Below are 13,703 nucleotides of genomic sequence, written 5' to 3'. Positions count from 1 at the left end.
TGTTAGCATTCTGATTGGAGGATCGCAAAAAAATTGCCCAGGACCGATCTAAAGTATCTAGATAGAAATGTGTTGCTCATTCTCAATGGGAAAGTGCCCAAGCAACATTGCTTGGCAATATCACTCAAAAGTTGCCCCGTGTATCATCACCTTGAGTTTCGAATTTGAGGTCTGTTAATTCACTGTATATTTCTGTGGCAACTTTTCTCAATATATATTACAGAATGCATTGTTTTACTGTATCTACAGTACATTGATCACATTACTGTTTTAATGGAAAATGGCAAACTACTGTCAGAATTTGGCTGTTGTTTTACAGCAAGGTTTTACAGTGCATATTTACTGACAACAGCAACAATCTTCCATTCATTTAAGGTGACTGATATATTGAAGGTAATGTTGATTCCAGCAGCTGCTCATGTTCTCTTTCTCACATGATGTTTACACAATGCTATCACATTTGTGAAAATGCTTATACAACAGGTTTATAGTGTCACAGAAATGACACAGTTTCAGCTTTAAAATTAACAGTTGTGTTGATTTGAACATTTTTTAATTCTTTGTATTCTTTCTCAATAATTCAACATTTTCATTGCAAATTATATTAGCCACATAATAATGATTGAAAATAAAATTGAAACTGAACATGAAATGTATACATCACCTGAAAGCTGAATAAATTATCTTTTCATTGATATGAGAGTGTAAAATCAAAATATTGAGAAAATCTCCTTTAAAGTTGTCCAAATGAAGTACTTAGCAATGCATATCCACTCACAATTATTTAATTAATATCCTGATGATTTTTGGCATAAAAGAAAAATCTATCATTTTGACCCATACAATGTATTGTTGGCTATTGCTACAGATATACCCATGTGACTTATGACTGGTTTGTGCACACACTGAAAAAAATGATTCTGACCCCTTGTAAATGTTACATGTTTTTATCTGGTTAATTTCACTGATTTTAATGTGTTATTTAATCCTACTTATTTTTTATTACTAATTTTCAAATCCACTGCCCTTGTTTAAAACAAGTTAATTTCATTCAATTAAAAGTAATTAGAAAAAAATACGTTTCATTTAATTTCCATATACTGTCCGGTCTGCGCATGTGCAGACACATTTTTTTCTGAAGGCGCCAAGGCTTGGGGGATTGAACGTGATGCACTCGTTTGAATGCTGCATCCAGCTCTGCATTTTCGGTAAGTAAGCAATATATAATCATTGGTGTGTTATATTTGTTACTTAAACAGGGTTCTGTTTACACTTTAAAACATTTTATAGAAAAAAAATGTGTTTAGCTAATGCTAAGTTTGTGTGTTTTTTATATAAATTACTTTAGCTAAGGTTTCAGCGACTAGCTTAACCACGTGAGTTGTGTAAGGTTAGTAAGTTAACTTAGCTTAAGTGTTAAATGCTTGGTGAATTCAGTGTTTGTCTTGACTTATTTATTAGTTTGTGGAAGCCGAATAAAAGCAAAACAGTTTTACGAATGTTAACGTTAATTGTAGCTGTAACTAATTTTCAAATTCACTGCCCTTGTTTAAAACAAGTTAATTTCATTCAATTAAAAGTAATTAGAAAAAAATACGTTTCATTTAATTTCCATATACTGTCCGGTCTGCGCATGTGCAGACACATTTTTTTCTGAAGGCGCCAAGGCTTTGGGGATTGAACGTGATGCACTCGTTTGAATGCTGCATCCAGCTCTGCATTTTCGGTAAGCAATATATAATCATTGGTGTGTTATATTTGTTACTTAAACAGTGTTTAGCTAATGCTAAGTTTGTGTGTTTTTTTTATATAAATTACATTAGATAAGGTTCAGCGACTAGCTTAACCACGTGAGTTGTGTAAGGTTAGTAAGTTAACTTAGCTTAAGTGTTAAATGCTTGGTGAATTCAGTGTTTGTCTTGACTTATTTATTAGTTTGTGGAAGCCGAATAAAAGCAAAACAGTTTTACGAATGTTAACGTTAATTGTAGCTGCACCTTCCTTGCTGTCTAGGCTTGTACGTTACGTTAGACTGGCCAAGCCTAACATTACATTAACGTTATTCCTGACTGGCTGTAAGCATGTTTTCTAATTTTGTCAATGTGTTAACATTAGGACAAAATACACCTGTGAAATCATGTTGGTAAAAGGTGGTTAATGTGCACTGACGGCAAGAATTTATGTTTCTACATAATCATAATGGCAGGCCTAGGTAACGTTGGGTGCCTGAATTTACCGTTTCTTTAAAAGTTTGTATTTTTTTCACACCTGTAGACCCGCCCCTACTCTGCCGCTCCGACCGACCGTGACATTTTTCAAGGCCTGTCACTCCACTTGCGCAAACCTAACCAACGAATGCAACGAACACTAGCCAATCAGAGGCAGGTCTTCGCGGAATGCGGGTAGGAAAAAAAAAAAACAAGCTTCTCTTTCGTGGTAGCGGCATGGGTAGCAGTCCTCGTGGACGGTATCCGACTCGCCTTATCAGAGCTTAAAACGTAAAGGTGGGGCTGAAAGTACATGTAGTAGAAGCATGCAAATGTTTCATAACTAAATAGCAGGAGATTTGCAGATGACACGAGAGGACCAGCTAGTACGACCACAGCCGATAGTCCAGTGAAAGACCAGTTAACCTGAAGTGGTAGGCAGAAGACGACAGGGATAAGAATGTGGGTTTAGCTAGCAGGTTGATGTTGTTCAACTTTGTTTCTGCTCTAAACACAAAGACCAATTATGTTGGCACTGCATTTATTGCTCCCAATTTCAAACTAATACTTTTAGTATAGAAGTGGAACATGAAAAATACAAATATTAATAGTTAGTGATATGGCATGAAGACAGAAAAAATAATTAATTAATTTTAATTAAATTAACAAATTAATTAAATTTACAAAACTAAGAGCTGGCAGGGGTCTTGACTTGTTGACTCAGTTATATCTCACAATGTACTTAGTAGTTGTAGGCTTGTGGACTGCATTGTGAAGAGATTTTTCTGTTTCTGATTTCACAAACAGTTTATAAAAAATCGCCATATAATATGATCTGACACGATGTAAATAACCTTACACAATTATTTATTCTAAAACATTGTACAGGTGTTTATATTTCATGCATTGTTGTACAAACAATGGTAGTTAATTTAAGAAACCAAATCTATTTTGTACTTAATTCACACAATTTCCAGAAACTTCAATATACCCCTCTTGTTTCATATAATTTCCTGTCTGTATGCTTAGAGCATCTAAAGCTTTGAAAGCATTATTTTCTGATGTCATTTCTAAATGCTCTTAAGTAATTTATAAGAGGAATAACACGCTTGCAAGAAAATAGTCCCGCTGTGAATAAATAAGTTGATAATTAAAATAATCTTTCCTGAAAATGAAGTCCATGTCTGTCTGTCCACTTCCACCCTCTTAATCTGCCATTTGTTGGATATTTTTTTATAGTAATAAGGTATTATTAAATTTTGGACTTGGACAGAAATTAGGTTGTAGTGATCTGATTTGAGTCGTGGGCTTTAACATGTTTTGTGCTGACACAAGTTTGTGATTATTGGACAATTACTTTTTTCCTCAACATGCTTACAATTTATCTTTTTAATCCCTGCTCATTTTTATTTCTGTTGCAGGTTATTCTCATATCTGATTGTCTTGGTGTGATGTGGACCAAAACCTAATTCTTTGGGGAGCTCATATTGTTTTGGTAAGTGCATTTAACATGCATCTTAACAGCTATACTGATCACAGCAGTGATGCTACGGAGAAAGCTAAAAATGTTCTGCAACTGTGTGGTATACATTTTGTTCTTTATTTATGGGGGGGATCTCAACGCTGGTACTTTATCATCATATAATTCATAGAGAAGTGCTGCTATAAAAGTACCAGTACACAGACATTTTCTTCATGTCTAGCTTCCTGCTAGGCGTGCTTGTGTGTATTTGTTCTTTCTATAACAGTAATTACTAACAGCAGTGCAAAGTAAATCTGCCACTGATACACTGTTACTCTTAGGGCGTACTCACACTAGGCCCGGTTGCCTTGTACCGTGCCCAAGCACGATTGTCCCCCCACGGTTATGCTTTCCTTGTCTAGGAAACACTGCACTCTTTTGAGAAAAGCGCTCTCTCGCACGGCACAGTGGAGTTTATGTGCGAGTTCCGTGCTGAGTGTGAGTACGCCCTTAATCTGTTGAGTAAAGCTTCTGTTTGCTTAATATGAGATTCCGTGGCCCAAACTAAGTCACAAAAAACTATACATTTAGTTGTCTTTACAGAGCATAGCTTTATGTAATCAAAGTTGAAGCGGATCACCATGCCCCGGATGTGACTGTTATGACACCATCACTAATGTTTGATTTTTGTCCCCTTTTCTCTCTTTGTGGTTTCTCTAGTTTATGTGGCAGTGTAAAGACTGTGGTGCGGAAGTGTCTAGGCGATCAGAAATTCTTAAACATTACAGACTAAAACATAGTCATTTTGGGCGTGGCCATCATATTAAGTGTATATACCCTAATTGTCCATGCGTATTTACGACTTGGAATTCACTTTTGTCACATTTGTCAAGGAATCACGAAAATACCTTAAAGCACTCTGACATATTTACTTCATTTTCCTGTCATTTATGTGGCTGTAGTGAACTTGGAACAGAACATGATTATTTTGTGCACATAGGCCATCATCTGAAAAACAATGAGACAGTCACATGTATGTTTAAAGGCTGTGAATACACATCCAATGTATACAGCACCTTCAAGTCGCATAAAAGTCGGAAGCACAGCTTACATACGTTGAGAGATTTTAAGCATGGTGTAGTCCAGGGAACTAGTGTAGCTGAAACTGAAGAGCCTGGTGTTTCAGACAGTGAAGAATTCTGTAATGAAAGTCAGTCTGATGACATTGATTTAGATAAGTCAAAGGATCAGCCAGAGATAATAGAACAAAAAATTGCTGCAGTGTTATTAAAGCTGGAAAATATTTTTCATGTGCCAAGTGCTGCAATTGATGAATTGCTGGAAGAATTTCAATATTTGTTGAGCACAGCATCTTTGTGTAGTACAAGAAATGTGATACATGACACACTGAATAGTTACAACCTGCAAATTGACAAGTCAGTCATTGACGAACTTGCATCGGCCCTGTGTACATCTAATCCGGTCTATAAGTCAATTGGCAAAGGTTGTCCTTTGGCAACATCCTTTAAGCGCAAAAAATACTACAGAGACAATTTTCAAGTTGTGGAACCCATAGAATATATCTTGGATGACAAAGATAAAAGAACGCTGCAGTATGTTCCACTATTAAAGTTTTTACAGCAGCTTTTTACTAATGGTCACATTCTTAACAAAGCATTAGATAATCACCTCATATCAGAGGGCAGAGGAGAAGTGAAATACGAGTCTTTTCGAGATGGTCAGTTTTTCAAGGATAACCATTTTTTGTCAGAAGGTGAGGTGCGAGTGTTGTTGAATTTTTATGTGGATGATTTCGAAATTTGTAATCCACTTGGCACATCTCGTAAAAAGCACAAGATCTGTGGCGTTTACTGGACTCTCAGCAATTTACCACCAGGTTGTCATTCTTCATTGTCTTCAATTTATTTGGCCTTACTCTGCAGATCTGATGATGTGAGGAAATATGGCTATGAAAAGGTACTAGAGCCCTTGTTGAGGGATCTTGCCATTTTGGAAAGTCAAGGTATTTTTATTGCTCAGCTTGGAGATTTTGTTAAAGGCACAATACAGTGTGTTGTAGCAGACAATTTGGGGGCACATGGAATTGCTGGATTTATTGAAAGTTTTGCAGGTGAATACATTTGCCGCTTTTGTGTGGCAAAAAAGTCGGAAATTCAGGAGCGCGAAGTGAGTTCAGGGACATTTACTCTCCGAAGCAAAGAGATGCATGAAATGCATGTTAGATCAGCACAGGACAATGCACAACCTTGTTACGGTGTTAAAAGGAAGTGTGTTTTCTCTTCATATCTTTCTCATTTTAATGTCTGCACAGGCTACCCTCCAGATGTTGCACATGACATCTTTGAAGGCATATTACCAGTTGAGTTGGCACACTGCCTCAACTTGTTAATTTCAAAAAAGTATTTCACACTTGACAAACTCAATGAGTCCATTCAGAAATTTCCTTACAAGTGGACAGACAAAAGTAATCGTCCTCATGCTATTCCCAGGACATTCATGCTGAAGAAAAGCATTGGAGGAAATGCGCATGAAAATTGGTGTCTTTTGCGATTGCTTCCGCTTTTGATTGGACATTTGGTGCCCCCAGATGAACCTGCCTGGCAGGTCATTTTGGACCTTAAAGATATCGTTGAGCTAGTTGTTGCACCAGTGCACACAACACAATCCATTGCTTTCCTTGAAGCCAAGATTTGTGACCATAGAGCTAGGTTACAAGAGGTTTTTCCTGGTCTAAACCTGTTGCCGAAACATCATTTTGTGGAACATTATCCACAGATGATCAGATTTTTTGGTCCACTAGTTGGGTTGTGGACAATGAGGTTTGAGGCGAAACACAGTTTTTTTAAGCAGGTGGTCCGTCACACACGCTGCTTTAAAAACGTACTCTTGTCCATGGCGGTGAAGCATCAGTTCATGATTGCTTATAACTTGGCGTCAACCACAACCGAAACTTCTAGCTTGACTGTCTCAGCTGTCTCAACTGTCTCTGTTGACATTTTGCATCAGGATGTGCAGAAGGTTCTGCAGTTGGAATACCCTGATATTACTCACATTCAACTCACAAAGAATGCGTCTGTTAATGGAGTTAACTACAGAGAAGGTATGGTTGTTGTTCATGGCTCTGTAGGTGGCTTACCAGAGTTTGCAGAGGTTATCCAGATGGTTGTAGTGGAGAAAAGCTTGAGCTTTATTGTTAAAAAGCTTGATGCATGGTATAGGGAGCATTTTAGGGCATTTGAGTTATGTCCCACTTCAGAAGTCTCCCTCATTCAACTTGGTGCCTTGTTGGACCAGTACCCCTTGGCAGATTACAGGATTGGAGGCCGGCGAATGGTGACACTTAAACGATTCATACAGATACAAGGTTGGATTATGGTAGTTCGTGTTGTGTTCATACGCTGCATGAGTTCATACACTAATACACTAAATATGGTAACAAGAGGGCAGCCTAACATTTCTTACAGGAGGAATAATTTTGTTTTTAGTAATGATAGAAAGAATTTTCTTAGGGAAATCCAATCTAATCATCTGACATCTCCCTGTACTAAACTACCCTCATGTTGCCATTATATAAATGTACATGTTAAGGAAAACATTTGTGACTAAAATAATACAAATTAGTGTTCAAATCTGTCAGTTTAAATATATCATGTTCAAAGGAAGAACTACCACACAACCACAAACAAAGAAAAAAATATCTCAGTGTTCTTCATTCCACGCAAAGAAAGTAACGGTAAAAATTCATTGTGTTTTCAAGTGCAGAATAACATTACAGATTGGAATTGTATGGTGGTATGTTCCTGCTCTGGTTCGGTTCATAAAAAGTTATACCTAAGTAACAATAGTACGAAATTCTGATTTACCTTTTTTTTTTTTTTTTTTTTTTTTTTTTAACAATTAGATTGAAGAATGGCACAGCATCTGAAGTTGAGAGTCATTGTGGGCGACGATGACTATAGAAGACTTGATCTCCATTCAGGAATGCCAGAAACTTTGGCAGAGTTCCACAATACAATTTGCCAAGCATTTGGAATTGAAACAGACTTTCGTATTCAATTCATGGATCCTGACTTCAACAATGATTTCATGAATGTTACATCAGTACAAGACATAAAGGACAGAAGTACAATCAAGTTGGTGTACATGGCAACCCTAACTCTAACCCCCCTAAATGATGTGGGTTTGAGTCCATCTTCTGTAATGCAGAATGCTCCCAGCACTTCTGGATCATCTGGAGCACCAGTGAGCAACCAAACATCTCCCATTTCCTCACAGGCCTCATTGTCCACAACAGACTCGGATGACACCATCATTCTGCCACATTCAGACAATGAATTGAGATCACGTGCATGGCCACGTGAATTCCCCATTCCTCACTTTCCATACAATGTAGAGGTGCAGCTTCAACGTGGAAATGACCGCTTCAGAGAAACTGGCACTCAACTGAAGATTACTCCAGGGTTAAAGTCTGACATCTTAGAGAAGCTAGCCGAGGAGATCTTCCAGTATACAGCGTACCCACAAAATTACCAAATAGATGATGTAGCAGAGGCACTCATCAAAAAATTTCCCTGTTTGAAGGAACCATCTGCCACTGGTTACTATGGCTGGATGATTAGCCTAAAATATAAAATGGCTAATTACAGAACAAAGATGCGAACAATTGGCTTTCCAGAAGTGACTGTAAATGCTTTGAAAAACAAACGTAGTGATGACTGCCTCCCAGCCAAAAATGTAAAGAAGCCTAAAAAGGCTGAAGTCAACTTTTGTCCTTCACACCCTGCTGGTGAAACGGATGAAAGCTTAGAAAATGTCAGACTTGAAATGTTGAATGATGTCAGACAAAGAAACAGTGCATCATGTGTAAAAAAGAAGATGTCAAAAACATTCTCCTACAGAAGAAAAGAGGTAGTGCAGGAAAATCCAGCTGCCGGAGAGTTTAAAGCCAGGTGGCCTGCACTTTTTCACATTGATGAGGTAAGCACATGCTTGCTCCCAGGGTTTTTACATTGCACTTTGACCCATTGTAAATATAAAAAAATATTAGCAAGGTTTAAATAAGGATGCAGGCTGCTGGTCCAGTTTTGATTTCTTGCCATTACCCTTGATTGATAGCAATACATCTGGCTAGAACACACTGTACACCTAATATAAGGAAATTAGAATATATCTATTTAATAGCTACAAAATATCATTACACCGATGGCTGATCACAGTGCTCTTTGTCTTCTGTTGTTTTTTTTGTGTGTGTAATAGATAAATGCTGAATTCCAGCGCATAACAACCGTCCCACTTGAAACAACCTTCATGGCTCAGTTGGACAGCCATTTACCCCAGCTGACATCTATTTTCAACAAAAAGGGAGGTGTTTCTGGCCAAAAACTAGCCAAACATCTGGCGATCTTGCAAGAGGTAAACATGTTTTTACATTTTAGTAGAAAATATCATATACACTGTGGAGAAACCTGAAATGTACCTGTCTAGTGCCAGCCTTGATTATTTGTAAGGGGCAAGGTTCCTAAGGCTACATCCACACTACTACATTTTTGTTTTAAAACGGAGACCTTTTGGTACATTTGCACCTACCATGCAGACTGAACTGTCACCCTATCACCCTACACATTCAGACCTGATATTTTATGAAAATTAAGTCACAATACACTAACATTCTTTAGCTAAAGAAGGCAGTCCATTTACAGAATGTATAATGAAGTCATTGTGTATATATTTTTGAGGTTACCACAGGTTTGAAATATTCTACAGTTTCAAGACATTTTTTATTATTTATTGTATTTTAATAGTTGTAATCCTTTTACACAGGCTACAAGTGACATCAATCTTAAAAGGGCAGCAGTCCTCAAGGCACTTTGCATCTACCTTGGTGAGGATGATGGACATCTCATTCGGGAGTATAAGGCAAGTCATTGTAATTGCATTTATCAATCAGATGTACTGTCTTGTATTATAAAATGTTTTAAGATCCTAATGTCACTAACCCACTAGTTAGAAGAAAATGAATTTAAAGGGGCATTCAACAAAAACAAACCCGATGCATAACAAAATCAGTGTGTTGACACCAAAACTATGGCAGCTGTAGTCCTATCACAGTCTACATGCTGTCGTGTTTTGGGGTCTAGAGCTATTATAGTGTGGAAGCCTGCTGTTTATTTAAATCAACTAATGCAAATTCTCTAGCCACTAAAGCATGTCACTACAGAGGATCATACTGGTGTTTTTATGTTTTAGCCCATTGATGACAAATGCATTAAAGGAGAACTCCGGTCAATTTTAACATTGAGCTCATTTTTTTGTAAATTTGGAGTGCTGTCAGTACAGAGAACCTGTTTTTTGGTCCACAGTAGTCGATTGTCGAGTTCAAGCGCATAGGTTTAGTTACCTATGATCACGCGCGTGATCTCGACAATCGACTACTGTGGACTTCAACCGAAAACAGGAAATAAATACAGGTATGTGCACTGGCTGAATTAACATCACTTTTATTCATATCTTTCACATCTGCTGCAGTCAGATTCACCCGTGTTCACTCTAAAGGAATTGCTCACATGGCTGGGCATTTGTAATGACACATCAAGGATGTTAAGAGGCTAAAAGCAGGTTTAAAACTTGCCCCATTGAAGTCAACAGGGTGCAAATTTTAAAAACAGGATAACACTGTGTAGGCAACACCGATTTCTGTCGTTGTTCTCTGTACTGACAGCACTCCAAATTTACAAAAAAATTAGCTCAATGTTAAAATTGACCGGAGTTCTTTAACATTACCACTGACCATTTTCCAAAGCATCAATTTTAAAAAAATTAATTTTAACCATATAAGTAGCCATAAGGTTGAGAATATTTGTATAAAAATCAACAATTTGCTGCACAGTTTTCAAAGCAGGTACCATTTTCTAAACGCACCCTGGTGCATTCAAGAACTCTGACATCCAGTAATTATTAACAGACTCTGACAAACTTTATGTTGAGGAAATGAAATCCTGCAGAGTAAAACAACATGGATGTTGTCACAGGATGATGTACATTTGTCTGTGTCTGGACTGGAGATTTTCAGTAATTGGCTAAAACATTTTAAACCATCAGTTTGGTTCTTGGAACAATAAGGCAGGCTTTATTCATTATTTTTCTTATTGTTCAATTAAAAGACCAAAACCAACAATGTGTTAGTCCATCTCTCAATCCATTCTGACTTCTGTCTCTGCTCCATTTGCAGAAAAGTTTGGATATTTTTCACAATGCCATAAAAACAAAAATCTGTGGTTTGTTAATTCACATTAGGGCTGGGCGATATATCGCATGCGATTGTCACGCGCATTTCGTCAGTAAAGCCAGGTTCCCTGATTACCGCTAAATCGCCATCACTTGCTTTCAAATGCAGCGGCATTTAATAGACAGAGCCGTAGATCACTGACAAGCCACGCAATATCGCGTTCAATATCGCAGATGAATCGCCTTCGATAATGAACGCGATATTGCGTGGCTTTCAGTGATCTACGGCTCTGTCTATTAAATGCCGCTTCATTTGAAAGCAGGTGATGGTGATTTAGCGGTAATCAGGGAACCGGCTTTACTGACGAAATGCGCGTGACGATCTCATGCGATATATCGCCCAGCCCTACTTCACATGAACCTTTATTTAACTGACAAAAATATTTTCAATAGTTTTACTGACCAGTGTAATTATATATTGTAAATATAAAGAAATTTAGAATTTTCAGGTCATTAAAATCTATTACATAAATTCATGTTTTTCTTATATTCTACAAATATACAGGACATCGAAGGAGATGACATCCAGAGAGACCTGCAGAATTCCACCATGGGCGTATATGTCATCAACAAGGAGGGTGGAGAAATTGGAGCACATGATGACATTGGCATTTATGTTGAAGGAGAAATCATTCTGGACAACATTGGATCTGTAGCCCAAGCATGTGCAATGATGCTGGGAGTCATCTATGTATTGAACATGGCTTACCCCAAAGAGCTGAAATACTCCTATGAATTCATTCAAAAAGTGCTCTTGAAAATGGATGGAGAAAGGCTTTCCCCAAAGTCCTTGGACTAAAGAACAAAATCATTGCTGGACTGTAGGATTTCTTCAGCCGCTCTTGTGAACGCCGCTAAGCTGCATTTTTAAATCTGGTTTGGGAGGCGATAGAAAACATTTAGTATGATGTAAAATGCAGCCCTAGAAGATGTTTCAAACTGAAAACAAAGTGAGTGGTGGACTGTAATACATAGCCACTGGTGTGAACATTTAAAGTTGTCATTGGATTTTGTAGAATATTCACCTGAAATTAAAATTGCAATCCTGGAAATAAGCCAGGTTTCTATCCACACTCAGCACAAAATGTATCCATCCATCCATTAACGCCATATGAATATTAGAAGTTAAGCGCTTTGAGATAAACAGTTGGTGATGTCTGCGTCATTAAGGCATTGCATAAGAAGAGGACACAATGAGATGACGTCATTAAAAGAGCTCCAGTCAAAGTTCAAACGATGGAGAACCATGTGGAAAACATGGAATTATGACATTTCTTGTTAGTTTCATGTAAGAATGTTACAGCCTCCTCATTGCTCCACACAGATGTGATGTTTTCATTTGCCACTATTTTTATTATTCTCAGAGGAGCTTAAGCTTCAGTGGACATTTAAGTCACGTTTCATTTTATTCAGTAAGTGTTTCCATATTGATACACCAACTTTTTCACCTCAGCCAAGCATAAAATCTATTTTGTTATATTACATTCTTTTTTTCCTATTACAGTATTTTTTGAATGTAACTTTGCAGTTTTTTGTAATTTCAGCATCAAGTCCTCAGTGTGCACTGTGTTGCAGCTGTGGACAGTTCTTGTACTATAGTATTTTTTGTTCTGTATAGTACTGGTGTATTTTGTTATTTGTATATGTTGTGCTCTTGCAAATGGGTGGTAAAAGGCTTTCCTCCAAAGTTCTCCTGTGTGTGTTATATATATATATATATATATATATATATATATATATATATATATATATATATATATATATATATATATATATATATATATATACAGCCACTATTGTGAACATTTAAAGCTGTACTAAGGATGTTTTGGAATATTGACTCAATGTAAATTTGCAGTTTAATGTAATCTCACACAAGTTCCTCAGTGTTTGCTGTCTTCCAGCTAATCTGGTTCATTTGTTTTGTTTTTGTAACGAATGGTACAATGTATTTTATGTTAATGGATGATACTAGTGCATTTTGTTATAAGAAAGCAATTTGAGAAATGGTGACTTGAGTTACATTACTGGCATTCTTGTTTGAGAGAGCAAAAATATCTCTTGGATCAGAAAAATAAAGTTAGAGTTTAAAATATTGGGTTTGCTTTATTTGTCTGAATATTAATGAAAGATACAATAGATTAAAAAAAATATTGGATTAAACTTAATTTTAATATGTAGAAATTAAACGATTAAATTGATCTGGTTGCACAATTAATTTGAGTAAATTCTACTCAAAATAGTTTAGCTAAAATTATGAATATAATTAATCTGAAATTACTGAAAGAGATTAATAAACTCAATGTATAAAATATAAGTACAACCAATTTATAAAATATAAGTAAACTCAACTTATAAAATATAAGTTCACTCAACTTAAAAAATATATCTGGATTTAGATAAATTTATTTCGTGCAACCCCTTGACGTAATAAAATTAAGTAAATTCAACATAACATTTTTTTCAGTGCATATGGTTTTTCCCACTTTTCTTGCAATGACAGCAGTTCTCAGTGCTTGAACTCCACAAGTTTTTGTAAAACCCCGATGATTATGTTCTGCAGCATAATTGAGATGATCCAAAGTTCAGTTTATGAAGACTATGAGAAATTTATATACCATCTACATAAAACGTACACTGATGCAATTGCAAAATTGCACTACTGAGTAATCATTTTTATTCATCTATTCAGTATACATACCAAGAACACACATAAAACAGCATTAATT

The 13,703-nt window shown here is 36.6% G+C and overlaps 1 protein-coding gene across 4 annotated transcripts; it reads left to right on the top strand.

Annotated features, from left to right (window-relative positions):
* The first annotated feature begins 960 nt into the window (after positions 1-960).
* Positions 961-12,704, top strand: LOC125245435. Of its 4 annotated transcripts, XM_048156027.1 has the most exons (8): positions 961-1,208; positions 1,642-1,726; positions 2,275-2,402; positions 3,629-3,702; positions 7,592-8,667; positions 8,947-9,102; positions 9,511-9,606; positions 11,480-12,704. In XM_048156027.1, the coding sequence occupies exons 5-8, from the start codon at positions 7,600-7,602 to the stop codon at positions 11,771-11,773; spliced, it is 1,614 nt and encodes a 537-aa protein (XP_048011984.1). In that variant the 5' UTR covers positions 961-1,208; positions 1,642-1,726; positions 2,275-2,402; positions 3,629-3,702; positions 7,592-7,599; the 3' UTR covers positions 11,774-12,704. The 4 variants fall into 4 exon arrangements, with proteins under 4 accessions (XP_048011984.1, XP_048011985.1, XP_048011987.1 ...); XM_048156028.1 differs by lacking the exon at positions 2,275-2,402; XM_048156030.1 differs by lacking the exons at positions 1,642-1,726; positions 2,275-2,402.
* The last annotated feature ends 999 nt before the right edge of the window (positions 12,705-13,703 follow it).

This window comes from Megalobrama amblycephala, linkage group LG14 (assembly GCF_018812025.1).
Source record: "Megalobrama amblycephala isolate DHTTF-2021 linkage group LG14, ASM1881202v1, whole genome shotgun sequence".
Classification (NCBI taxonomy): Eukaryota; Metazoa; Chordata; class Actinopteri; order Cypriniformes; family Xenocyprididae; genus Megalobrama; species Megalobrama amblycephala.
The sequence above is the reverse complement of the archived record's forward strand: the minus strand, read 5'-3'. Positions and strand labels throughout refer to the sequence as shown.